General features: G+C 39.7%; 1 protein-coding gene across 1 annotated transcript; it reads left to right on the top strand.

Annotated features, from left to right (window-relative positions):
• The first annotated feature begins 575 nt into the window (after positions 1-575).
• CRLS1 (cardiolipin synthase 1) lies at positions 576-25,262 on the top strand. Its single transcript, XM_021689024.1, has 7 exons — positions 576-1,046; positions 3,687-3,824; positions 8,935-9,064; positions 19,875-19,960; positions 20,848-20,916; positions 22,452-22,543; positions 24,280-25,262. The coding sequence occupies exons 1-7, from the start codon at positions 741-743 to the stop codon at positions 24,365-24,367; spliced, it is 909 nt and encodes a 302-aa protein (XP_021544699.1). The 5' UTR covers positions 576-740; the 3' UTR covers positions 24,368-25,262.
• The last annotated feature ends 1,708 nt before the right edge of the window (positions 25,263-26,970 follow it).

Genomic DNA, 26,970 nt, shown 5'->3' with positions numbered 1-26,970 from the left:
AACCTCTTTAAGCCTAAATTCCCTTATCTGTAAAAGTAAAGGTAATAATGGAACCTATTTTGGAGTTGCTGGGAGGATTAAATGCACTAGAACCAAGCTGTAGTAAACACTTTCCTGGTAAACAATTAGTAATTGCTACTATTGTCATTTTCTAATACCCATATTTTTGGCTTATGAAACGCTCATAAGAGGGAAAAGGGCAGGGAGCTTGTATTAATGACTTCTGTACCAGACGCTTCACTCATATTTAAACCTGCCACGAGTACCCCCGGAGCGCTGCACACACCTCGGAGGGGGCCCTTCTGCAGGCCACGGGCCTCGGAGGGTTTCAGGCCGGCTCCTGCGCTCTCCGGTCACATCGGTCGCGCCATCACCCAGCCCGGCTAGTTCCTGTCCTCCCCTCCCCGCGGACCTCAGCTCCCGACCGTGGGCGCAGAAAAGCCGGCAACCACAGCCTGCGGCTCCCCGAAAGCCCAAGGGGCCTAACGGCACGCTCCTCCTGCTACCGCCGGGGGCGCTGGGAAGCCCAGCGCCGCCGGTGTCGCAAAAGCGTCGCGAAAGTGTCCGTCCTTGGCGGCTCCCGGCCACCTGTATAAGCGAAGCGTGCTGGGGTTTGAAAACTGCAATGGAGGCGGCCGAGTTTTTCGGACGTTGCGGGGACTCTATGGAGAGGTGGCTCGCCGGTGCCCCAGGCTGCTGAGCTCTCGCCGCCTGTCTCCTCGCGGCGCGGCGGCAGGGCCATGCTGGCTTCGCGCGTGGCGCGCGGCTCGTGGGGGTTCCTTCGCGGCGCGGCATGGGCGCCAGGGGTGCGGCCAGGCAAGGGGCGCGCCCGCGGGGCTCTGCTGCGCTCGGTGCCCGGCTGCCTAGGCTGCCTGGTGGAGCGCTGGTGGCTGCGCCCGGCCGCGCTCGGCCTGTGGCTGCCTGGTGCCGGCCCACGGGGCCACTGCTCCGGCGCGGGGAAGGCGGCCCCCGACCCCGCAGCTGGAGGGGACGCCGCGGCGGAGCCCGGGAGCGGCCGATGGGGTCAGGCGAGCGCCGCCAGCCTGGTACGTACCGAGGAGGAGGCGGAGGGGCAGCCCTGGGTCGGGGTCGCGGGCCTTCACGGGGATCGGACTTGGACGTGAATAACGTGCTCTCACTGGCCCAAGTCAGACGTTTCTGTTCAGAACTTGTAAACGGTTCACTGAAGAGGAGTAACGGGCAGGTCATTCAGTTGGGATGAATTTCAGGGGTGCTAACCGAGTCCATCTTCAGTCTCGGCGGTCAAGTTAGAATCTCTCCTTTCCTACCCCCCCCTTTCTGTCCGCACCTTTAACGGGGTCGGCCTCAGGATATTGCATTGGTAAAAATAGCCTTCACTTGTCTTATTAAGTCTATTTTTAATTCTCTGAAGCCATTCCCCAATGTTTAGGGCAAGTTAGTAGGAATCTTTAGAAAAGTATACAAGCCTATTGGCTTGTGTAGGTTTGGTTCACTATCATCTGACTTTTGGTAACCTTATATATTATAAGATGAAAGATAAATAAGGCGTAATTAAAGGATTCTTTAATCTCTAATTGTAGAAAAAGATTACAACTCTCTTTTTGAGGTAATGGAACGAGATATTTGTCCACTTACCTTCTGAAATACTGCCCAAGCAAAGACACCAGAGCATGAATGTGGGAGAGCTTTTGATGTCATGTTAGCAAGACTCATGCAATTATTACATCTTCAATTGTTATGTCTTCAGTGGGCCCTTGTACTGCTTTCATCAGTTGTACAGCATGGGTTGAGGTGGCCACTTCCTGGCCGGGGTCTCAGCTCCACTAATAGCTAAAGTATGTCGGGGTTTGAATGCTGGATGCTTTGAGGTTGCCATATGGTGGCTGAAGTCCTTCCCAGAACGGCAGTAGTTGGTCGAGTATGCCACAGGTTATCTGGTTGGGTAATCTCAGATTAGCTCTCTTAATTTTAATTTAGAAACTTTTGCAAATGTAATGATTAGAAATTAGTGAGGTACTTTAAAATGTTTTATGTGGAGCTAAAAAGAACTCTCACTGTTCCAGTTACAGTTCTGTTGATCAATTCACCAAATGAAATGATCAGGCTATTTGCAACTTTGTCTTTAATTTTGCCCTCTGGATATTTCTGACATTAATTTTGGGACTCTGTTTTGACCTTTTGCTTTGTGATTCCTTTTTCTCAATCATGAACTATGTTGTTTTTTTTTCTTCCCCCTCTGAGTTGCTGTAACATTGGATAAGTGTTTGACTTATTCTGTACCACATTATGGTAAACAGCCTTATCTTTTTTCCTCTGGATTATGAAACACTCTGACCTTTGAACTTAAATTTGGAGTATGTTCCCAGAATTTTCCCACTTAATTACATAATGTGGTCTACTTTCAATTAAGGGTCCTTGAGTAGAGGTTTGTACTGCTTCTTGTTTCGTGATTGTTTCCTGGAGAATTTGAAGTTTTTCTGTAGCTTTCAATGGCAGTATTCTGCCGTAACAACCCCATTATCCCTCCAAACTAAGGTGAACATTTCTTACCAGTTTGTTCATAAACACAAATTTAGTATCTTTAGAGAACTGCTTTTTCTTATGGAATGGTTCATGGAATTTTAAAAGATTTCTTTAGAAATGGAAACTCACTTTTTTAAAAAATCAAAGTTAAGGTTCAGATTAATTGGTTACTGATTAAAAGTAGGGTTAGTTTGTGAGTAGATAGTCCCGTGGGGTAGAGTTGGCATCCTTCACCGGTGGAGAAAAAGTCCAGGCTTTAGGGAGACGTTTTCTTGGTATTATTTCTGTATCCTGTTGGGCAGGGTATCTTAGCTCCACTAGGGCGAGGCTTTTAAAGTTGAAATATTCTCATGAAACAGATTTTGTTTGGCAAGGAAGTAATGTTCTTCACAGTAGCTGAAAAAGAGCCCTTTTGTTAGTGCCAACTTCAAACAGCTTGGCTCCAAATGAAGTTTCAAGGAATCCTAAAGCCCTCAGATTCTAGGTGGGAATCTTAACATTTCATTTTCATGGGTATTTTGAACAGATTTACAAAATTTCTCTTTATTTCCTAAGGATCTCAATCCCTATTTCCAGCTCCATTTTCTTCCAGCAATTATCCATTTAGTGATGAGATCATGGAGTTAAATTTTCTTTCCTTTTCATCGTATGTCCATACACTGTATAGCTTTTAGCCTTCTTTTGATGGGTATGTGCAGAGGGCTTAAACATTTTAAGCCAAAATGCCTGGGGTTGATAATTTGGCTTTTTTTTTTTTCTGACACTTCATCTAGACTGTTTATTTGAAGTATAAGATCTTCTTGAGGTTATACTTTTAAAAGCAGAGTGTTGTAAGGTTTGAATTCTAATCATAAAGTCCTATATTAAAGCCTTGACCTATATGGTAAATAATACATGATTGTTCTTTTCTCTTTTAGGAAGTATGTGTGTATACATACACACACTCTATATATAGCAGATACTTTATGGGCATATGACATATCTTCATCTTCTGTATTCTGGACAGTTTTAGAGCTATGGTCTGTAAACAACAGAATGGATTTTAAAATTCAGAGTACTAAATTTAAAGTTTATATAGCTTCTGATTCTAAAGTTGGTGTAATATTTGGTGTATTTTTCTAATATAGTTAAAGTATGAATTCATAGCATTTAATTTAAATTTTGATGTCTTTGTGTTTCAGTATGAAAACCCATGGACAATCCCAAATATGTTGTCAATGACAAGAATTGGCTTGGCCCCAGTTTTGGGCTATTTGATTATTGAAGAGGATTTTAATATTGCACTAGGAGTTTTTGCTTTAGCTGGGCTAACTGATTTGGTAAGTTGTAAATGCACTCCCTCTGTTTTGCTCCCCTTTTTAAATCCCAGTGTCTCTGGTACACTGAAATAACACAGACTTAGTCTGCTTTTCCCTGGAAGGAAATCCTCAAGATGAATTTGACCTAGTACTTTGTATAAGGACTTGTCTTTAGCATCTGTGTGGGACTTTTTATTTTTTAAGGGATTTAAGGAAGGAAGTGAAAGTTGTTGGGAGACATAGGAGCGGGTGCTTTTTACTCTTGGTTTTTAACTTTTCTGTAAAAGAAAAATCCTTAGAAATTCCAAAGGAGCCAAGTATATGCTTTAGGGATAGAAATAAAGGAGAGAAGTTGTGAGACTCTTCTTCTATTTATCGTGATAGAAATACTCTGATCTTTACAACAGTTGGTTTTACTGTGGAGGGGGAAACAGTGGGTCAGTTATTGTGACCAGGGAGCTTGGAGAGGTCAGAGCTCAACTCAGGTTTATGCTGGTGGGAGGATGTAGGCACCCACACAGATTTGGTTTCTGATCCCTGCTTTGCAACCCTCTGATTACCCAGCAGAAGATCCTGCCCTGGGCCAGGCATTAGGCATGCTTCCTTCTTCCACTCCGCCAGTAGATGGACAAATGAAAGAAGAGCCCCTTTACATCACTGTGTCAGTTTTGGGGGAGGGAAGGATTTATTCGGGTTATATCAAATTAGAACTTGGAAAATAATTTTATAACAGAAGGCAACATATGTGTAAAATAGGCTTTTGTGGACTGACCAGCCATCAGCATGTATGACATTACTTGTCTTTATCACCCACCTTGTTGCATAAGGGATTTGAAATGACTTTTAAAATTACATGTCCTACAAAAACCCAGTTGAGGAAAGTGGTAGAAAGATAGAGGAAAAATTTAAGATAAGGGCAGTTAGCATGTAGAAATAAAGACATTACATCCTTATATAAGGCTGGTCTGAGATCCATGTGAGCACCCAGACAAGGCAAGAATGATTTGATGCCTCTTCAGACTGATTTATGTTTGGAAAGTATTGCTTGATACTTATTTAGTGAGAATGAAGATAAACTAATTTTCTGTAAATAACAGTTGTGTAGTATCTGTAATGTCAGCTATTCGCTTTGAGGTTCACAGAAATAAAATTCCACCTGCCCGTTAGCATTGGTGAGCAATATAGAATTAAGTGAAGAATTTGCAGGGTAAACAAAGGAGGACATTGGCATTATTATATAGCATTTCCAAATATGCATCAAAAATAGTCTCTCAAAATGGTTCCCACTTTTTTTTTCCCCCCAGGTTTAGCTCCTGTTTGTCACTATTTCTCCCCATTCTCGCTGTCTCTCTTTTTTTTGTCCCTGCTTTTATCTCTGAAGCCTGAAGGTCTCCCACTCAGACACACTCCAGGTCTGTCAAAGGCCATTATATTGATAATGGATTTTTTTTTTTAAATGTAAGAGACAAGATCGTTTTTAGTTACTGGATTTGCTTTTCTTTTGCTTGTACCTTTTTTTTAGCTGCCACATGAGATTGCAATACTCACTGAACTCAAAGAGGCCTCATTTACATTTTTCTAAATATATATGACAGTGTATGTGAAAACTTGAGCTATTTGGTACCGTATTTCACATTTACTTTATGGAGGTTTTGATGCCTCTAGATTGGCCACTGGGCAGATGGCAGGAGTCATGGAGAGTTTAAGCAGGGGAATGACAAGGCCTGATTTATGTTGTGTATGGGAAATAGGTTGTAGGAAGGCAAGAATGGAAGCAGAGAGGCTGGTTAGGAGGCTTACAGTTACCTAGGGGAGTGGCAGTGGTAGTAGCTTGGACTGGGGTGGGAATTTGGAGAGAAGTGAATGAGTGTGGGATATGTTTTGAAGATAGAGTTGATATGTCAGTGGATTGCATATGTGCAGTGAGAGAAATATGTCTGATAGGCTGTCACTTTTTTGTTTTCAACAACTAGTGCATAAAGGTAACAATTTTGTTTTTGGGATGAGCAACACTCAGGGTAGGACAGAGTAGAAAAGTACCAAGAGTTGTGCCTGTCAACATAGAGGTATCAATTGGGTAGTAGTAGTTGGAAGTTAGAAAAAGTCAGGGTTAGAGATAAATTTGAGAGTTACCAGCATATGGATGGTCAAGTCTGGGTGATGTCATTTAGGCTGGGTTAAAGAGGAGAAGGGCTCAGAGAAATGAGCAGTATGTTTAAAGTTTATGTAGCTTCTGACTCTAAAGTTGGTGTAATTTTTGGTATATTTTTCTAATATAGTTAAAGTATGAATTCATAGCATTTAATTTAAATTTTGATGCCTTTGTGTTTCAGTATGAAAACCCATGGACAATCCCAAATATGTTGTCAGTGACAGGAATTGGCTTGGCCCCAGTTTTGGGCTATTTGATTATTGAAGAGGATTTTAATATTGCACTAGGAGTTTTTGCTGGGGAGAATCTCAAATCTAAAGAAGAGAAGGGGTCAGAGAAATGAGCAGTATGTGGAGCAATAGAAAAGGAGCCAGTAAAGGACACTGAGAAAGAACATTTGGTGAGAAAGGAAGAAAATTAGGCCATCAGGTGTCCCAGAAGTTAAGTGAAGACAGGGCTTCAATTGTGTTCAGGTCAAGTATGCTAAAAATGGAGAATTCATTGGTGATCTTTATGAGCACCATCTCTAGAGGAGTGGGGACAATCAGAGTGGATTGGCAACAAATGTGAGGTGTAATGACAATAGATGTGGCTTTGAGAAAGTTTTGCTTTGTAGGGGTATTGGGAAGTGGGTCGAAGAAGGGTCGTTTTTAAAGCTCTATATACTGGGGGAATTTTTGTTGTTAATTAACTGGTTAATTAAATGACCAGATAGAAAGGAGATTGATGATGCAGGAGAGATGGGGGAGAAGAGAGGCAAATCACAGAAGGTGAGAGGGCCTATGATCATGAATCAGAGAAAGCAGAGAATGTGTCTGGATGCAGTAAGTAGGTGGTGGATTTGTGGGTGGGAATATAAGGGAGTGCTAACAATCTGCTTCTGTTTTTCAAGGAAAGTATGGATATGATCATGAGTTAGAGTGAGAGGCTATGGGAGTGAAGGAGGAGTGGGCTTGAAGTGAGAACAGACAGTGTGAAAAGAAAGTAAACAGGCAGGTGTGGTGTTGGCAGGCAGTATTGAATGCCCATGGGAGATTTATGATCCCAAATTTGAAGTGAGATCAGTTAGCCCACTTATGTATTCTTGGGCAATGGTCAGCTGGTTAGGTGCAGGCCTGGAGTAAGTACATGGATAGTTGTGTGTAAGAAGGGTGGAGGGAGAGTGAAGTAAGGGAGTTACAGATGTTTGCAGAGGAGCAGTGAAGTTGATGACCTTGGAATCTAATGTAGGTAGAGGAACAGGGAGGACCAGATGGGAATGCTAGTGAAAAAGTGGAAGGTTAAGTTCCTTGAGATCAAAAACTGAACTGAAACCTGAATCTTCCAAGGCCCCAATGCCCAGTTCTAGGTACTTTCTGTTAGACATTGTTACATGTGGTATATTTTATAAGAAAATAGGTTCTTTCAGTTGTGTAGTAATAGCTAGAAACTGCCTTTTTTGCGGATTTACTGAATACTAAACAAGTATTAATTCCATTATGTGCTGAAGACAATCAGCCCTTTGAGGTAGCTTATACAGATGAGGAAAGAGAAGCTTAGGCCAAATAATTTCCCCAAGGTCACATAGTAAAGGGCTGACCCAGGACTTGAACCAGTTATGATCTGCCAAAGAGCAAGTTCTTAACCATTATGTTCTGCTGCCAAAGAGCAAGTTCTTAATGATAGGTCTGTTACTAACTTACTGGAATACTTGAGATAGAGAGGATTTATTTACCCTTTAAAATGTACATGTTAAATTATGTCTAAATTAATTTCTCCTTGGTTCTTTCTCCTTGGAAATAGGACTAGAAAATTAAAAAATTTGTTGAAGCTTGAAATTAAAGTGAGGAAAGCCAGGTAGAGACTTGGAAAGCCAGAAAATAACCTCCCTTATTTAATGGGAATAGGTGATAGATACTTGATTTCAATTCATCTTGTGGCTCCAGGGTGATCAGATCTTTCCATTTCTCAAGTGAAACTAGAGATCTGGATTTTTGTGGTAAGACTTTGAATATTTAAATGTTGGCAGCTAATTTACAGTTTTAAAAGCTCTGGGCATGTTAAGCCAAAAGCTGTTTGCAGGACCCATTTGGCCCATTGGTAACCATGTATGACCTCTGCTTTAAAATATAATTGGTTTCTAGGAATAGTGAATAAGTAATTTGCATATCAAGATTTTTAAGTAGGCCAGGTACAGAGGATTGATTTTTTTTGGTAAGATTTATTTATTTTAGAGGAGAGAGAGAAAGCACACACGTGCAGGTGAGGAGAGGGACAGAGGGGGAGAATCTCAAGCAGATTCCCCGCTGCATGTGGAGTTGAATGCGGAGCCTAATACAGGGCTCAATCTCACGACCCGTGAGAGCATGACCTGAGCCAAAACTAAGAGCTGGACACTTAACCGACTGAGTCACCCAGGCGCCCCTGAGGATTGACTTTCTTATTCAAGTACAGTCAGACATGGAATTAACAGTTGCACTAAACAAAAAAGAAAAATAGTAACAGTGAAAACTTAAGAGTGTTGGATCATATCATAGAAAAGTAGGTAGGAGTGAAAATCAAAGTCTTGCAGTTAAAAGGTAGTTCTTGTAAGCAAAAGCAGCTATTTTGGCTGTAGTGAAATAACCCAAGGCTCAAAGGAGGGGCCCCCAGTCCATGCTCTGTCAGCCATGCTTTCTCTGGATTTTTTGGGGGTCCTTTAAGTCTCTAAATTTGTGTTTGGATTCAACCCACAAAGGGGCCTTATGAAAATAAAAGAAATACTGGAAGGCCTTGAGAAAGAAAAGTACTGTAGAAAAGTGAGATTGTTTTTAGACCAGTTGGTAATTTGAAAGCTAAACATATACTGGTGAAAGAATGAGAAGGTTTGGGGGTAAGAAACAGAAGAGGTTTTATTAACATTTTATGAAAATATAGTTGTTATTCTGGTATCTATTAACCTTCAAGATATCTACTCTGTACCTATTATGACATTTATTTAAAAAAAACTTCTATTTTCAGTTGGATGGATTTATTGCTCGAAACTGGGCCAATCAAAAATCAGCTTTGGGAAGTGCTCTTGATCCACTTGCTGATAAAATACTTATCAGTATCTTATATGTTAGCTTGACCTATGCAGATCTTATTCCAGGTAAGAACGCCATCATGCGTACTTTTAAATAGCATAGGGAAGAATGACATTAGTCAGTTTAGGATTTCTCTTGACTGAGAGACAAATAATTTTTGTTCCAAAAGTGTATTTTTCAACTTTAAACTGTTTCCCTAATTCTAAACCATTGAACTGTTTTGCTTGTCAAGCTGTTATTTTACTTCAGAATTTATGTCTTTATTTTACTAGTAGAATCTGTTGTTTTCTTAGATTGTTTAAAGTTAAATTTAAGCAAATATTATTTCACATTGCCAATTCATATTAGTTTAGAATTTTTTGAAACAGTATTTTATATTCTTACTTAGTGCCTGGCTTTTTGAAAGCAATTTAAAGTTTTCTTAAGTCTATTACTTATTAAGTGCAGTTTAATCATAAAAAATGAGAGCTCTGAAATCCTGAAAATGTTTATAAAATTTCATATTACTAGTTTTACTTAGACATTGTTATGCAATTTCAAATTACATATGTATACACACACACACATATATATATATGTATATAGTTTGTACATTATCTGAATACTCTTTCTAACAAATTTTATGATCTTTTGCTTTTTATTTTGCATGCGCTTTTCTGGTTGTTCATTTTCTACTTAAGCTGTATTTCTCAGTTTTTCTCCCTTGGTTTAGATTAAACTTAATTTCCAAGTGTTAGAATCTGAGAATGAAGCAAACGCTGCCACATGGTCTTTCAATGGCATGTTATTATTGCCATTTGATAGGAAGAAGTGTAATGGCATTTCAGTCTAGTATAGTCTCCTCAATCTAGAGGATCTTTTTCTCTCTTACTTTTAGGCTTTTAAATTCCCATACCAAATTAAAAAATAAACTGGATTAATGTTTATATTTATGTGCTTCTTTGAAAGTCAGAATTTTGGTGTATATATGGTTGGGGGTGTTGAAAGGGCAGGGGTACTCTCATTCTAGTATTTGTGGGGGGGGGTGCGAAAGGAACCTAAGGAGCATTCTATTGACATTATTCAAGATCCAAATGATCTCGTTTTTTGTTGTTTTTTTTTTAAGATTTTTATTTATTGAGAGAATGATAGAGAGCATGAGTAGGGAAAAGGGTCAGAGGGAGAAGCAGACTCCCTGCCGAGCAGGGAGGCCGATGCGGCACTCGATCCCGGGACTCCAGGATCATGACCTGAGCCGAAGGCAGTCGCTCAACCAACTGAGCCACCCAGGCGCTCCGATCCAAATGATCTTGTATGTGTGTGCATGTGTCCACATACTTTCAGGCCTCCAATTTTTTAGAGTTATTTTGTATTTTGTTGTATTATTTTACAAAGGTTGATCAGATATTTCCCTTTTGAACAAAGAAATTGTATCCAGGTTTTAGCATAATAGATAATGTTGCTGTGAGATTTACCTAAATAATTGGTGTAGGTTGCTTTGCAAGCTGAGAATTCTTTTTTGCTATTCTGGGAATTTCTGTTGTCTCACTTCTGTGTTGGGTCTATTTTTCCAAGTTCCCGTGGCTTCCTTGTTGAGAGTTTCCTCTTGGTGGAGTGCAACCTCCTGTTGTTTCCTGTCTAAGGATGCAGTGTGGCAGCTAGAGTTTTAGAGGTCCACAATGGCTTTATTCTAAAGACATTGAAAATATTTTGTCTTTATTCCACCCTCCATACTTGATTGAGATTTGAATTGGGCATAATTTTCTTTTCTTTCTTTTTTTTTTTTTAAAGATTTTATTTATTTATTTGACAGAGAGAGAGCACAAGCAGGGGAGTGGCATGCAGAGGCAGAGGGAGAAGCAGGCTCCCCGCAGAGCAGGGGGAGCCTGATGTGGGACTCGATCCCAGGACCCTGGGATCATGACCTGAGCTGAAGGCAGTTGCTTAACCGACTGAGCCACCCAGGCACCCGGGCATAATTTTCAATTGCAGATGATTTTCACTCAGAATTTTGAAGACCCTATTCTGTAGACTTCCAGATTCCATCTTGCTGTTGAGAGGTCTCATGCTGTTCTGGTACCTTTTCCTTTATATGTGGTTATGTTTTGTATTGGAAAGTTTTTAGGATTTTTTTGTTTGTTTACATTTTTTTCTAGTTGATGTTTAGAAAAAATTCTCCTAAAAATTAATTTTCTAGCTATTTCTGTGGGTACCACATTATCCCAGCACTTTTTTTAAAAAAAAGATATTATTGGGGCGCCTGGGTGGCTCAGTCGTTAAGCGTCTGCCTTCGGCTCAGGTCATGATCCCAGGGTCCTGGGATTGAGCCCCGCATCGGGCTCCCTGCTCCACGGGAAGCCTGCTTCTCCCTCTCCCACTCCCCCTGCTTGTGTTCCCTCTCTCGCTGTGTCTCTCTCTGTCAAATAAATAAATAAAATCTTAAAAAAAATAAATAAATAAAATAAAATAAATAAAAAAGATATTTATTTATTTGAGAGAGAGACAGCAAGCAGGGGGAGGTGCAAAGAGAGAGGGACAAGGAGATTCTTATGTGCGGGAGCCCGACTTGGGGCTCGATCCCACAACTTGGAGAGTCAAAACCAAGAAACGGACACTTTAACTGACTAAGCCACCCAGGTGCCCCCATCCCTTTTTTTTTTTTGAAAAATCTGTACTTTCCAGGCTTACTGCAATGTCCATATATACATGGGTCCATTTCTGGGTTGTCTTAGTTGTTCCTTACTGATTTGTCTGTTACTGCACTAGTACCATCCTGAATTGTTACTGCTTTGCTAAAAGTCTTGATACCTGGTAGAGCAAGTCCTTCCACCTTTGATGTTCTTACCCCTTTCCATTTTGTGTGTAAATTTTATTTTTTTAATATATTTTAAGTTTATTTATTTAAGCAATCTCTACACCCAATATGGAGCTCAAACTCAGGACCCTGAGATCAGGAGCCCCACGTTCCACCAGCTGAGCCAGCCAAGCGCCCCTTGTGTGTAAATGTTAGAATCAGCTTTTCAAGTTCCCCAGAAAAGCCTGTTGGAATTTTAATTGGGATTGCATTTAGTTTATAGATCTATTTGAAAGAATTGATATCTTTACAATATTGATCTTCCAGTCCACAAGCAGGATATATTTACTCCATTTAGTCTTTTTAAAATGTCAGAATGTTAGTTTTCTTCAGAGAGGTAATAAACAGTTTTGTTATTAGATTTATTCCAAGTTGCTTGGTAATTTTGATGCTTTTCTAAATGGTAGCTTTTTACTATTTCATTTTGTAATAAGTGCCTATTGTTGATAGAATAAAAATCAATTCTATTTCTGATGTTGATTTTTGTGTCGAGCAAAACTTGTTAAACTCTTATTCTAGGGGCGCCTGGGTAGCTCAGTCAGTTAAGCGTCTGCCTTCAGTTCAGGTCATGATCCTGGGGTCCTGGGATCGAGCCCCACGTCTGGCCCCCTGCTCAGCGGGGCATCTGCTTCTCCTTCTCCCTCTGCCCCTCTCCCTCCACTCCTGCTCTCTATCAAATAAAATATTTTTTAAAACTCTTATTCTAATAATGTAAATTCTCTTGGATTTTCTACATTGTCAATTGTGTATTGTCTATAATTAATGATAGTGTACTTCTTCTTTTCCAATTCTTTTGCCTTTTCTTTAACATACTGCACAGTACAGTGTTGAATAGGAATGTTCCAGTTTCAAAAGGAAAGTTATCAACATTTCACTATTAAATAAAATGTATCCTTTTTTCAGGTTATGGAAGTTCACTTCTATTGGGAGTTTGCTAAGAGTTTTTATTACAATTAGATATTGAATTTTATCAAATTCTTTTTCTTCATGTATTATGAGAGTCATTTTTTTTTCCTTTTAAACTGTTAATGTGTTATGGATTACATTATTGTTTTTCTAATGTTAAACCAACCTGAAATTCTTGGTATAAATCCAATTTGGTCATGATAGATTATGAAAATATTGCTAAATTTAGTTTCTAATATTTTGTTGAAGATTTTGTATCAGTATTCACAAGATACTGATATATTAGGTTTTACTATCAAATTTATACTGATCTCATAATAAGAGTTAGGAAGTCTAGGTTTTTTTTCCCCATTCTTGGGAGATGTTTGTGTGAAATTGCAATATTTCTTCTTTAAATGTTTGGTTGAACTTATTGAAGCATTGAGGACTGGAGTTTAGGAAGGAGTTTTCAAATAGGTGATTCATTTTTTTTTGTTATAGGATGATTCAGATTTTCTGGTTCATCTTTTGTCTGTTTGGTAAGTTATGGTGTTTTTCTAAGAACTTGTCCATTACAACTACATTTATAAAGATTTACCATTAACTATTTATGGTATCCATGTTAACTTTTTGATGTCCTTAGGATATGCAGCAGTGCCCCCTTGCCCCCCTTTTCATCCTGATTTATTAGTTATTTGTCCCTTCTTTGTTTTTTTCCCTTGAATTGTCTTAACAGAGGTGTGTCAGTTTTATGAATCTTTTCAAAGAACCGACTTTGGGCTTTGTCTGATATGCTTACTACTTCATTAAATCTTGCTCTTTTACTTCTTTCTCCAGGTTTCCCTTGCTGTTCTTTTTCCAAATTCTTTAGATCGGTTCTGTTTAGTAGAAATATAACGGGAGCCATATATGTAATTTTAAAATTTTCTAGTAGCTATATTGAAAATCAAAGAGAACAGGTGAAAATAATTTTAATAACATTTAACCTACTAGATGATAAATATTATCATTTCAATGTGTAATCCATAAAAAATTAGTGAGTTTTTCTTCATACTATGCTCTCAAAAGCCAGTGTCTAGTTTTCATTTTACAGCACTTCTCATTCAGACCAGCCACATTTCAGGTGCTTTATTTTCCCACGTGACTAGTGGCTGTTGTATTGAACAGCACAGCTGTAGATGAATATTTAACTCATTTCTTTCATCTTTTCTTTTCTAAAGTTGGCATTTAGGGCTGTACATTTTGTCTTGAGTATCCCTTTCACCGCATCTCATATGTCGATAAAAGTATTTTGCCATTATTGAGTTCAGAATATTCTATTTCCATTATTTTCTTTGACTTAGGGGGTTAATAGAAATGTGTATTTCTTATTTGTGAGTTTCTCTGGATAGCTTTTTATTATTAATTTCAAGCATAATTACCTTATATCCAGAGAACATGCTCTGATTTTAGCCCCACAGGCCAGTATACAGTAAAAAAATTTTTTTAAAGATTTTATTTATTTATTTGACAGAGAGAGAGAGAGCACAAGTAGGCAGACAGGCAGGCAGAGGGAGAGGGAGAAGCAGGCTCCCTGCTGAGCAGGGAGCCTGATGCGGGGCTCGATCCCAGGACCCTGGGATCCTGACCTGAGCTGAAGGCAGACGCTCAACTGACCGAGCCACCCAGGCGCCCCTGCAGTCAAATTTTATAAACATTTATATGTGCTTCAAATGAGTATGTATTCTGTGGTAGTTGGGTGTGATGTTCTATATATAACGATTTGGTCAAATTTTAAATCCTGACATTTAAATGATTACTGACTTCTTTTTTCTGTTTGGTCTGCTTGTTTGTCAGTTATTAAGAGAGTAGGTTAGTTTCCTTTGTGTTTAGTTTTACATTATTTTTCTTTGTAGTCTGATTTTTGCTTTGTGTCTTTGAAGTCCTGCTGTTAAGTGCATATACATTAGATTTTTTTGTCTTCTTGGTAAATTGAATGTTTTATTATGAAGTGTGACCCCTCCATATCTTCAATAATGATCAGGTCAATGTTTGCCTGATAAATCACTTTCAATTTCTCTGTATCTTTATATTTTAGATATTTCTTATAAATAGCAGAAAGACAGATGGGTTTTCTTTATTTTTATCCAGTCTAAAAATATTTTATCTTTCAACTGGAACATTTAATCCATTAACATTTACTGTGATTACTATTATTTGTGTAGCAGTCTTCCATTTTATGTGTTTCATTTGGCTCATATGTGCTTTTCAACATCTGTAAAGATTTTTTATCATTATACTTGTTTTCCCTCTGTGCCAGTTTGGCTCTGTTATACTCTGTTTCCATGTAGTTATTTTCAGAATTATATCATTCATCCTTATCAAAGTTCAGTGTTAATGAATCTGCACTCGGCCCTGCTTGAGCTCCATTTACTGCTTTCTCAACTTTGGTTATTGTTTTTTTTTTTTTTTTTTAAAGATTTTATTTATTTATTTGACAGAGAGAGACAGGGAACATAAGCAGGGGGAGTGGGAGAGGGAGAAGCAGGCTTCCCGCGGAGCGGGGAGCCTGATGCGGGGCTTGAACCCAGGACCCTGGGATCATGACCTGAGCCGAAGGCAGCCGCTTAACGACTGAGCCACCCAGGCGCCCCTCAACTTTGGTTATTGTTGCCATACTTTAATTTTATTTACTTCTTAAACCCACATGATACTGTTTTTACAGTGTTCATTAAGATGTATCTTCATATTTACTTTTTTCTGGCTTACATTGTTTGATGTATCTCAGACCTTCCATCTTGGGATCATTTTCCTTTCATCTGAAGTGTATCTTTAGAAATTCTTTTAATATTGGTCAACTGGTGGTACATTCTTGCCTTTGTTTCTCTGAAAATATTTTTATTTTGCCTTTATTCTTTTGTATGTATGAGAACATTTTATTCTTTTGTATGTGTGAGGATATTAAGTTCCACTCTCCAAGCAGATTTCAATTAATACAATACAGTATAATCAACTGCAGTCACCATATTATACATTAGATCCTCAGACTTTATTCATCTTAAAAGTGGAAATTTGCACCCTTTTATCAACCTCCCTATTTCTCCCGTCCTCCAGCCTCTGGCAGACACTTTTTTCCTTGCTATTTCTATTTCAACTTTTATTTTATTTTATTTTTATTTATTTTTAATTCCACATGTAAGTGATACTGGGCAGTATTTGTCTTTCTCTGATTTTGCCTTTGTTCTTGAAGGATATTTTTATTGAGTGTAGAAGTCTGGGTTGGTAGTCATTTCAGCACATATAACATATTATACAATTTTCATTTCTGTTGTTGGTATAAAAGAAACTGCTAATCCATTCTTTTTTTGAAGTTAACTGTTTTTATTCTGGCTGCTTTTAAGATTTTCTCGTTTGTCTTTGGGGTTTTCCATAGTTTCATAGTAATATATCTTGGTATGAGTTACTTTTTTATTTATCTTGCTTGGGATTTGTTGGGCTTTTTATGATGCCTTTAATCAGTTTGAATTAAAATAATTCTTACTAACAAACGTAGAACTGAGAAATTTGTCTTCTCTCCTCATTCTCTTTGTGACTTTGTCTTTTTATTCCTTCACTGTCATTTTAGGCGTGTTTTAGGGGGAGAGCTGTATATATGTTATTTCGCATCTGCTTACTTTCATACTGCCTGCATTTTTGTAAAAGTTCCATCCACCTTCATCTGAATAGCTGTTTCCTCAAGAGTAAGAAATGTGCTTTCTTCCTCAGCTAGGATAATAAATAATTCTGCTTTTCTTCTTGCTTTTTCTATGGGAGGAGAGATTAGGATGAAAACAACTTGATTTGTTACATTTGTAGCAGTCCGGGATGTGAGTCTAAGTTAATTTCTACTTATGTGCATTTGTTATGCCACATTTACTAAATTACGATTCTTTTCCATATCTTGTATTATTTCTGGCTTGCTGTATAGCAAATTCTTATTGCTGGTTTGAATCAATTTCTGGAATAATTCTGTTATTTTTCAGTGCAATAACCTATGGTATTGATAATGAGCACTTGTGATATGTAAAAGTGACTTTGTTTTATTAATTTCTCTTGAATGCTAATAAAATTAGCCTCTAATGTACCTCTTTATTGCAGACATTACCTATTTCAGAAGGGTTAGCAAGTTAGGGAGGAAAACCTTGGAGCAATCCCTGACACGTTTTATACACTCTTATCCTGACTAACACACTATTATACTCTGATAGGCAAAATGAAAGCTGTTTTAGCCCTGGAAGAAAAGGGAAGGGAAGGCTGGAGAGAAAGGAGGAGCAGTTAGAAGATGCAAAAGCCAGGGAGAGGCCTTAGAGATCACCTGGTGAGGCAGGGTCCCAGCCTGGCTGTGCATGCGAATCCCCCAAGGAGCTTTCTTTTCTTTTTTTTTAAAAGATTTTATTTTTTTTATATTTTTTAAAGATTTTATTTATTTATTTGAGAGAGAATGAGATAGAGAGAGAGCATGAGAGGGGGGAGGGTCAGAGGGAGAAGCAGACTCCCCGCTGAGCAGGGAGCCCAATGCGGGACTTGATCCTGGGACTCCAGGATCATGACCTGAGCCGAAGGCAGATGCTTAATGACTGAGCGACCCAGGCACCCCTTTTTTAAGATTTTATTTATTCATTTGAGACACAGAGATACGGGGCGGGGAGAGAGAGAGCATGAGCAGGAGAGAGGCAGAGGGAGAGGGAGAAGCAGGCTTCCCGCAGAGCAGGGAGCCCGATGTGGGGCTGGATCCCAGGACCCTGGGATCATGACCTGAGCCGAAGGCAGACGCTTAACCCTCTGAACCACCCAGGCGCCCCTCCCCAAGGAGCTTTCATCTGTGTGTCTGTGAAGCTCTCCCAAGGTGATTCTGTGGTGGGCAGCCAGTTTGGAGAACACTTGATTTTTTGTTAACTTTCCTTTCTCCGCCAGGCTGTTACAGAAGGTAAGCTGAGTCCAGAGATGCTAATTGCAACTCACACGGCTGGGTTGGAGCCTCGTACACTGACCTGAGCATAGGCTGTGAATTCCATAGACCTAGGTTCCATTCCTAGGGCTCTGGCTGTACAGCTTCCTGTACTGTTTACTAGTGGTTACAGTACTAGTACTGGTTGTACTACTCACTAACGGGTGACCTTGGCCAGGTGATATAATTTGCCTAAGGCTTGTTTTCCTCATTTGTAAAATGGGGATAATGATGGTCCCTGTTTTGTGGAGTCGATACATAGATTAAATGAAAATATGTATGAAATGCTTAAAACAGTGCCAGATACTCAATGAATGGTAGTGTGGGTTGTTACTAGTTAGAACAAGAACCCGTCTTTGCAGCGTATTGAATTGCCTCATCTCTTTTGCAGAAACTTCTTATTTAGGATTAAGTCCTAGTCTCTTTTTCCCTGTGATGATGAAATAGACCAACAGGTGTTTACTCTCTTCTAAAGTTGTGTTTAGGAGGTTTACTCTATGTAATTTGCATGAGTTTGCTGTGTTTTAAAATCTGATGGTTAGATTTTGCCAGCTAATGATTGCTGTAGAAAAGTCTGTTTTACAGACACAAAAAATGCTCCTAAAAATCATGGCTTGCTTGTTTTGTTATTTGGCTCATACAGCTGTGTCTTCTGTGTGCTCCAAATGCCATGACTTGAGTGGTAGATAAGCATTTTCTCTTTCAAACAGTCTTATCATCCAGGACTAGGCCAACGATCTACACTTAACATCATAGTCGTAACCAACACAGATTAAATTGTAATCTGTAATTGAGATTTTGCTCAAGTTGCAGAACGAATAGAATGTCAGAACTGGAGAGGACCATAAATATCTCAAAAGTAATTCATAGGAGAGCTGTTTGGAAGTATTATGGAAGGGATACACATGACCCTGTTATTTTAGTTTGAAACAATTGTCAGGATTTTTTTCTTTTTTAAAAAAATATTTTTTCTAATAAAAGCAATATATGTTCATAGTTAAGACTTCCGATAGTGTAGAAGGATGTGAAAGGAAACAGGACCTCTGCCCTCCCATTGTTACTCAACAAGGGGGCAGGGGTTCTTTTGGGTATCAATCTAAAATATTTTGCTGGCTCTGGCTTTGGGGCCATGCTGTAGAATCTTTTAGAGGGGGTGAGGAGGAGCAGAGGGAGATGGGAGAGGATCTTTTTTTTTTTTTTTTTATGTTATGGTAATCACCATACATTACATCATTAGTTTTTGATGGGCATGAGAGGGGGGAGGGTCAGAGGGAGAAGCAGACTCCCTGCCAAGTAGGGAGCCCGATGCGGGACTTGATCCAGGGACTCCAGGATCATGACCTGAGCCGAAGGCAGTCGCTTAACCAACTGAGCCACCCAGGCGCCCTGGCAAGAGAGAATCTTAAGCAGTCTCCATGCTCAGCATGGAGCCTAACATGGGGCTCGATCTCATGACCTTGAGATCATGACCTGAACCTAAATCAAGAGCTGGACTCCTAACTGACTAGCCATCCAGGCACCCCCCATGCTGTAGAATCTTAAGAATAATGAGAAAAGTATCGACAGATTGAATTCTTTTTAAGTTAGAATTCATTGAATGAATGGGGCAGGAGAAGAAATAGCAATTACCTGGGTAGGAACTGACCAGACAAGAATGAAAGTATTTGGCTTTTCCACAAGTGTTACATACAGCAAATTTTACTGCTTATAAAATAGTCTAGAATGTAGAAGCCATCAGAGCTCCTGAGTCGGCATAGTATTTTGAGTCTTCCTGTATCTTTTCCAGGCTCTACCATCTCATTCATTCCATATATAAGTATAGTAAGCATGGTGATCATTTTTCCAAATTCACAAGGCTGAGAGGTCACAAAGGAGATAGTGGGGGCTGAGTACAGCCGACACTGACACTAATAACCTACAGCTTAAAAACGTGCAAGAGGGAGAAAAGGCAAGAGGACTGACATTCTGAGAGGCAGACATAGTCCTTCACTTGGTTTGAGGGTAGGTGGAAGAAGAATATAAAAATCAGTGGTTCACTATAAGGACCCTAAACCAAATCCATAAGTATTTATTTACAACATTTTTATTTCTGTGAAATACCAGTTCATAAGGCTGAATGAGGCTTTATTGTATGTGTAATATCAGTAAATTTCAAAATCCCAATCAAAATTATTTTATTTTTGATTTTCAGTTCCACTTACTTACATGATAATTTCGAGAGACGTAATGCTGATAGCTGCTGTTTTTTACGTCAGATACCGAACTCTTCCAACACCGGTGAGTCTGTTTAAAAAACATCCTTTTATTATTACTTACAACTTAAGGCAAAAAAAAAAACTCCAAAAACCCACTGCGTTGTATCCTGAGTTCCACTTTATGGGAGTAATTTATGGCCATTATTTTTTGATCCTTTTTTCAAGAATTTTTTAAAACCACACATAAGTGTGTCCTCTTGCTATTTGAATCACCCACAATGGTAGTTGTTCAGTGAAAACATGAATGATCAATTTTAAAAAGGCATGTATATGAGTCAAACCTTTTTAGTTGATAGCACATAAAACCCAGACCAACTCCGCCCTGTCTCTAGCAGCAAACTGTCAGGAGTGTTTGTGTAACCAAGCCCCTTTGCTGCTTGATTTAGCCCCTACCATGGATTGTCTGGAACTAGTTTTTAAAATCACAGTTGTATGAACACAGAATGGTTTGTTTGCATATTTATTCATTGCTGTATAGATACTTGAGCACATAGGCATAGCATAATAACCTTATCCTTTGGTTCTGGATCCACTGAAAATAGGACCTTACTCATTTCATTTTTTTAGCCTATGGAAAAAAATAACAATAAGGGAGATTTATTGAGTTTATTTAGAGAACAGATGTCGTCAGGCAGACTTTAGGATAGTTACTGTGTTAGAGTTTTCTAGGGATTGAGATCTATAAATTAAACAAAAATCTGCTTTCAGTAACCTGTGTATGATTTATAAGGAATATAGACACTGCTCATTTAGGGTAATAAAAGAAGATGCAGATAAAGGGCTTGTCTAGCATGGAGCCAGGCATATGATGTAAATATTCAGTAACTGTTACCTACATATAATAACAAAATGATTGTTTTAAACTTGAATGATAAATTGAATAAACTTTATCTTTTTGTCCTCTGCCAGCGAACCCTTTCTAAATATTTCAATCCTTGCTATGCCACTGCTAGGTTCAAACCAACCTTCATCAGCAAGGTAAGAGACACGCACATCCTTTCAAGTTATTCCCTGGTAAATGTTTATTATAATGAATATAAACCTCAGTCTACAGCCGCTGAAAATGAGACCTATTTCAGTGCACTGACTGTAGGAGATAGAGTGAGGTCATTAACCCAGTTCTTTTGTCCTTTGAGCTTTTTGGGTCTTTTGTATACGCATTGTGTTTTGCATTGGTGGTCTGAGCATTTAAGTCCCCGAATGAGGTGTTAGGGTCACCGTTTGGGAAGGGGAAGGGGGTAGAAATGTAATCGTGTCTTGGTTGAGCTACAGAGAAATTATGGAGGTTCCTTTGTAGTTTCATTACCCTCCTTTCTGTGGTGAAAACACCGTAAAATCGGGCCCTTCGTTTTCACCATTGATTATTACATGGAAAGGATAGGAAAAAGTTGTACTTACTAATAAACAGCTGCTACGCTTAGTTATTCGTCCTGTTTTCCTGAGCCGCTTGCAGCACAGTAACTGTGCCAGCCTTTGCAGACAGAGAACACACCATTAATGACTCTCAAGGCGTTTCTGTTTTCCTAGTAGCCTTGGTAAGTTCGTTCTAATCATCCTTTTGTCCTGTCCCTTGTGACAGAAGTTTAACAGGTTAGGGACACAGATCATCTTTGGGACAGAGGGGTTGTTACTGTTATACCTAAAACTCCCTGGGGTGGACTTTTACCTACATTTATGGGGTTTTGTTTTTTGTTTTTTTAGATTCAAGTGACTTACATTTGTATCAGGTACAGCAGTTAGAGTGTAGCACTGCTTAGAAAGGGACTCAGGTGCAAGAAGTTCTCCAGACAATTTTTTATTTAATTTTTTAAGATGAAGTGGAATCCTTGTCTGTTGGTTGCAGAATGGACGGTAGAACAGAGATGCTTCTTGCACATTTCCCACGGCTTCATCCTTCACACCCTCTTCCCCAGCACGCTTCTCAGGATGAGTAGGCAGTCTCCAGCGCATTTTTGGTTCTGTTTTCATCCTTCTCTCCTCCATGCTGTCTTGTAGGGTAGGGGAACATACTTATTTCCTCCAGAGCCTCTTCTCATGGAGATGAATGCATTTCAATTTTCTGACCTCCTAGGGTTTGACATTTGGGCAAATGAAGGAGAGCACTGGATGAAGTGCTGGGGAGTCTGGGATCTGGGTTCCATCCTGTAACCTGCTATGACTGCAGGCAAGTCACTTAGCTCATTACATTTTCACCGGTGAAGTGGTAGCTTTATTATTTCCATATCCACAGGGCTATTTTAACAGACAACTGAAAAAAGGCCAAGAACATTGCAACATTATTAAATTGCTCTGGAAATTCAAGGTAGTAGTATTTTCTGACAGATGCCCTTATCCTCACTGTAAAGGGCACCTGTGCAGACAGATGAATGCCAGCTTCTTTGGCTGGATATTACGACACCAAGCACGCCGAGGGTACGTCATGTTATAGCATGATGGGCTGTGCCTTTGTCTCTTGAGCTTGAAGCAGGATCTCCTTGGCACTGTTTATTCATGACTTTTTTTTTTTGTTTTAGGTAAACACAGCAGTCCAGTTAATCTTGGTGGCAGCTTCTTTGGCAGCTCCGGTTTTCAATTATGCTGACAGCATTTATCTTCAGATACTGTGGTAAGCTAAATGTAGAATTACTCTCTGAGAATGTCAACAAAATGGCTTATTGTGACAGTCTTAGAATTACTTCGTTCTTACCATGTTTATGGAGCACCAACCGAGTAAAGTTGGGGGCTATATTTTATGACTGATACTATTCTGAAGTTTACTATCATGCATGGGATATAGAAATTACAGGAGTTTTCATGCAAGTTAAAAGGGATGAGAGATATAGATAAAGTATTGGGGTTTTGGAGGAGGGAAGGATACTTGATTCCAGGAAGGGAGAAGAAGGAAAGCCTCAGGAAGGAAGTGGCATTTGAGCAAGAGGCCTAGTGGGTTTACACAGGGAGAGACTGGGGGAGGTTACTGGGGGTGAAGGACGGACTCTGAGCAAGGTCAGGTATAGGAGAGTGGGTAGGGGAAAGTGCATCCAGCCTAGTGGCGCAGGGGCATAGTGGGAGGGAAACTTGGAGAAAAGAGTTTTTTATTTTATTATCCTTACTTATAGCTTTGAAATGTATCACCGTGAAAATATGTCGAATACAATCTGTCAGAGTCCAGATGTGCCACACTGAACTTGAAGCACTGTATTTTAGTACACTTTAATTAAAGCCTTGCTTGATGCAGTCTGAGCCAGAGTCAGTTAAGCTAAAGAAGCTTTAAAGATGGTACACACGCTAAACCTTTTATTTTCTAAAATATATGTGTACATTTTGTCTGATTCATCCTACATCTTTTGATAGAGGACCGATGCCTTTTTTTTTTGAGTATCGGTCTGTGGGAGTTTTTCTTGACTAAACTACATCCGTAATACAACCTCTCTCTGATGTTTTTATTTTCTGTTTCTGTTTCTTTAAAGTGATATAGGAACTTAAGACATTTACATAGCAATCTAAGTATAGAAACTTTCTAGATTTTTACCGTTTTTCTCCAACCTTTCAACAGTCATATTGCCTACTTTGACAGTAGTTTTTAGCAACTCACCTTGTTATAAAGTATTTCCAAACTATCCCACTTAGTTCTCAAATATAGCAGCTCTTCCGGCATGTATGTTGCATTGGTTCACGTGTGAATTTAGATGATCAAACTGGCACAGACAGCTTTGGGATCAAACAAAAATAGAGTTTCCATGATCTCCTGCTCAGCTGGTGGAAGCAGACAGGCACGGTGCACTAAAAAGTAACCTGCTAGGCCATGAGCACTCAGCAAGCCATGCGCATCACTTATGGAACTTCGAAGAGAATCTGGTGAATCTGGCAGTTAACTTAAGGAAAAATCATTTAAAAAAAAACCAAACAAAAGCTGGATTTTATTTAAAATGACTCAGATATTCGAATTCTGCAGGAAATAAAAGCCCGATACCCTCAGCAGCAGGGAGCAGTGGAAAGAGCACAGGGGCTCTGGACGAGGCTCAGACGCGGTTCTGTGGCCCTGAGCAAAGTTCCCCGGGGCTTCATCTGCCTCTCTGTAAGAGAAGGTTGCTGTGAAAAGAAAACGGTGGCGTAAGACACCTAGAATAACGGCTGGGTAGAGGTGATAATGGCCAGTATTATTTTTTTCGGGCTCATTAACTAGATTCAGTTTGAGATTATCTTGAAAGCAGCAGCTTTAGATTCCTGGAGCTAAAAAAGAATTCCACGCATGGCCTTTTTGCTTTTTAAATAACTCTATTAAATGTATTCTTTGTGATTCTCATGGTTCCTGTGTCTTAGACTTGACAACTAAATCTTTCTTTCTTTCTTCCAAAAAAGGTGTTTCACAGCTTTCACCACAGCTGCATCAGCTTACAGTTACTATCATTACGGTCGAAAAACTGTTCAGGTGATAAAAGGCAGATGAAAGTCATCCATCGTCATTAGTGAGGAAGCGGTATACGTCGTCGGTGGCAGGGCGAGGGGAAAGCTACAGGAGCTTCCGTAGTTTGGGGTTCAGCTTGAAAAAGGACTTGTCAGAACAAACCATGTCATCAAAATTTAAGTAATGTGCTTTGAAAATAAGCTTGATCATGGGCATATGCAGAATTTCCAATGTATTTTTAAATACAAATAAAACTATAATTTAGAATTTTTTATCTTAGGTTTCTTGATTAATTTATAACATACCAATTATTCCAATTATCGTCAGTCACTTTTTAACGCATTTTTAAGAAACCTAGTCTAGAGCATGGAAACTGAAGTTGCCACTTCTGTTTAACAGAATTTAGATGGCTTACAAAGCACTAGGGGATTTACTGGGTTTAAGTATCTATCCGACACAACTTGGCTACACAGTCTTATGTTTGATTTTTAGAACTGTGTACACATAATAGTTTTTGTGGTTAATATTTGATCATTTAGGATAATGACAATAAAGGTAGCTTAGTTGTGGATGAAGTAAACTTGTAAAGATATTTAAAATGCAGTAAGTTTTGAAAATAACAAGATCACAACAGAAGGTATTGAAGTTCAAGTTCAGTAGTCTTCCAACCTCTCAGGTGCCTAGTAGTCTATGTATCAGGATAGCAAGTGACAAAGGTGGTTGAAATATGAAAGCATGTCCATTAGCTTACACCATCCAGGAGGCAGTGAGTTATAACATGCCTTCCGCTGTTTCTAACATAGCAATGTTTGTATGATGTTGGAACCTGTACTCACATGTTATGTAAATAATATGAAACTGTATATTTTTCAAAGGTTTTTTAAATTTGGGGGTATCTTTTGTTAAGATATTAAAGGAATAAAAGAGCTGGAAAAGTGCCTTCAGCTCAGTGGTGGTGTTCTGTTTAACATGCTATGATCCTCACTGTTGAAGTTTTCTGATTCCTCTGCTATCTGAAGTCCATTCAGATACATCACTTGCACTTACATTGTAAAAATAATTTGTTTGGGACCATCTGACTTAAAGTCCTTACTCCCACTACACCGTCATGTTTGGAAGAGTGGGAGGCACAGAGAGAGAGGGAAGAGGAAGACGATGGCTGTTGCTGGTTGCTTCCTCTTACCAGCGGAGGCCTGTTGCTGCCCACTGTCCTAAGTGTCCTGTGGAATTGTGCAGTGAGCTTATCCAAACAGAGCTTGTCGAGCTGTGTTAAGATGGGAAGTTAAAAGCAAAATTCATGCCTGTTGGCGGTGGCATCCTGGGATCAGTGTGCCCCTCTCTTGCCTTCGGTCCTGGCTTCCTTGTTCCCAGGTTAGCAGCTGAGTTGCCGTTGGCTTGAAACGCACTGAAGCCTGCAGCAGGGGACCGTGTCACTGAATCCGATGGAGGGTGGTGGGAGGGAAGAGGAGGATGGCCTGTGGCTGGCCGTTCTCCCCTTCCGGAATCCCCTGTGTAGTCTCCTAGCTTGGGAGGCCGGGGGGGGGGCTAGAGGTGGAATTCCCACCCAAGAGGCACATTGAACACATCTTGGCACTAGCAAAGTGGGAGCACAAAAATGTTTTAAAGTGAGAGAACTCGAGATAAATTATGGGAGAAATGAGGGTTTTGCACTTCGTTACATTTATTTCCTGGCTCAGTGTTGATGCTCTTTGGAGTTACTTATGTCTTGGGCCCATAGTCTCTTTAGTATGACGGTCTTAATCTGGCTCTGGTTAATAAACCTCAACCCTAAGAAAAATGGTGCAAGTTTCTTGAGGGTTTTAGATATTGGACTGTCATACAACATGAATTCTGCTAGTTTACAAAACACTGGAATTGTATTAGGCAGGTTTGTATATTCATACAGAGCCAAGCACGACAAATTCATTTTGGTGCTTCCATATAACTGATTCAATCCTGATAGTAAGCTAATAAAAAAGGCATTGAGATGATTAGGTGTCTGTAGTCCATGCTAGTCACATTTTTGGCTTTTGCTTTCCGATTTTTAATCAGGAGCTGGTAGATATCTTAAAAGATTGCTTAGTCCAATTCTCTTGGTTACATATCTGATGAAACTTGCTTGGGATCCACCTTAGAATTTTGGGAAGCCTTTTCTAAACTTCAAATACCTATTGAGGTCAAACTTGGGATATATTGAGTTTCTGCAGCATGGTTTTGGAAACGATACGTGGGAATCAAACTTTTGGGTTTTGTTTTTCTTAAAGATCTTATTTATTGGGGCACCTGGGTAGCTCAGTCGTTAAGCGTCTGCCTTCGGCTCAGGTCGTGATCCCGGGGTCCTGGGATCGAGCCCCACATCGGGCTCCCTGCTTGGTGGGAAGCCTGCTTCTCCCTCTCCCACTCGCCCTACTTGTGTTCCCTCTCTCGCTGTGTCTCTCTCTGTCAAATAAATAAAATCTTTAAAAAAAAAAAAAGATCTTATTTATTTGAGAGGGAACACAAGTGGGGGGAGGGGCAGAAGCAGACTCCCCACTGAGCAGGGGGCCTGACCCAGGGCTCCATCCCAGGACCCGGGGATCATGACCTGAGCCGAAGGCAGACGCTTAACCAACTGAGCCACCCAGGCGCCCAAACTTGATTTTTTT

The sequence above is a fragment of the Neomonachus schauinslandi genome, chromosome 10 (assembly GCF_002201575.2).
Source record: "Neomonachus schauinslandi chromosome 10, ASM220157v2, whole genome shotgun sequence".
NCBI lineage: Eukaryota > Metazoa > Chordata > Mammalia > Carnivora > Phocidae > Neomonachus > Neomonachus schauinslandi.
The sequence above is the reverse complement of the archived record's forward strand: the minus strand, read 5'-3'. Positions and strand labels throughout refer to the sequence as shown.

Excerpts from the sequence above, each read along its gene's own strand:
- CRLS1 (XM_021689024.1), top strand. The coding sequence starts at position 741 with ATGCTGGCTTCGCGCGTGGCGCGCGGCTCGTGGGGGTTCCTTCGCGGC. Across the intron at positions 1,047-3,686 it reads AGGCGAGCGCCGCCAGCCTG|TATGAAAACCCATGGACAAT; the intron begins GTACGTACCGAG and ends TTTGTGTTTCAG. Across the intron at positions 22,544-24,279 it reads ATTTATCTTCAGATACTGTG|GTGTTTCACAGCTTTCACCA; the intron begins GTAAGCTAAATG and ends CTTCCAAAAAAG.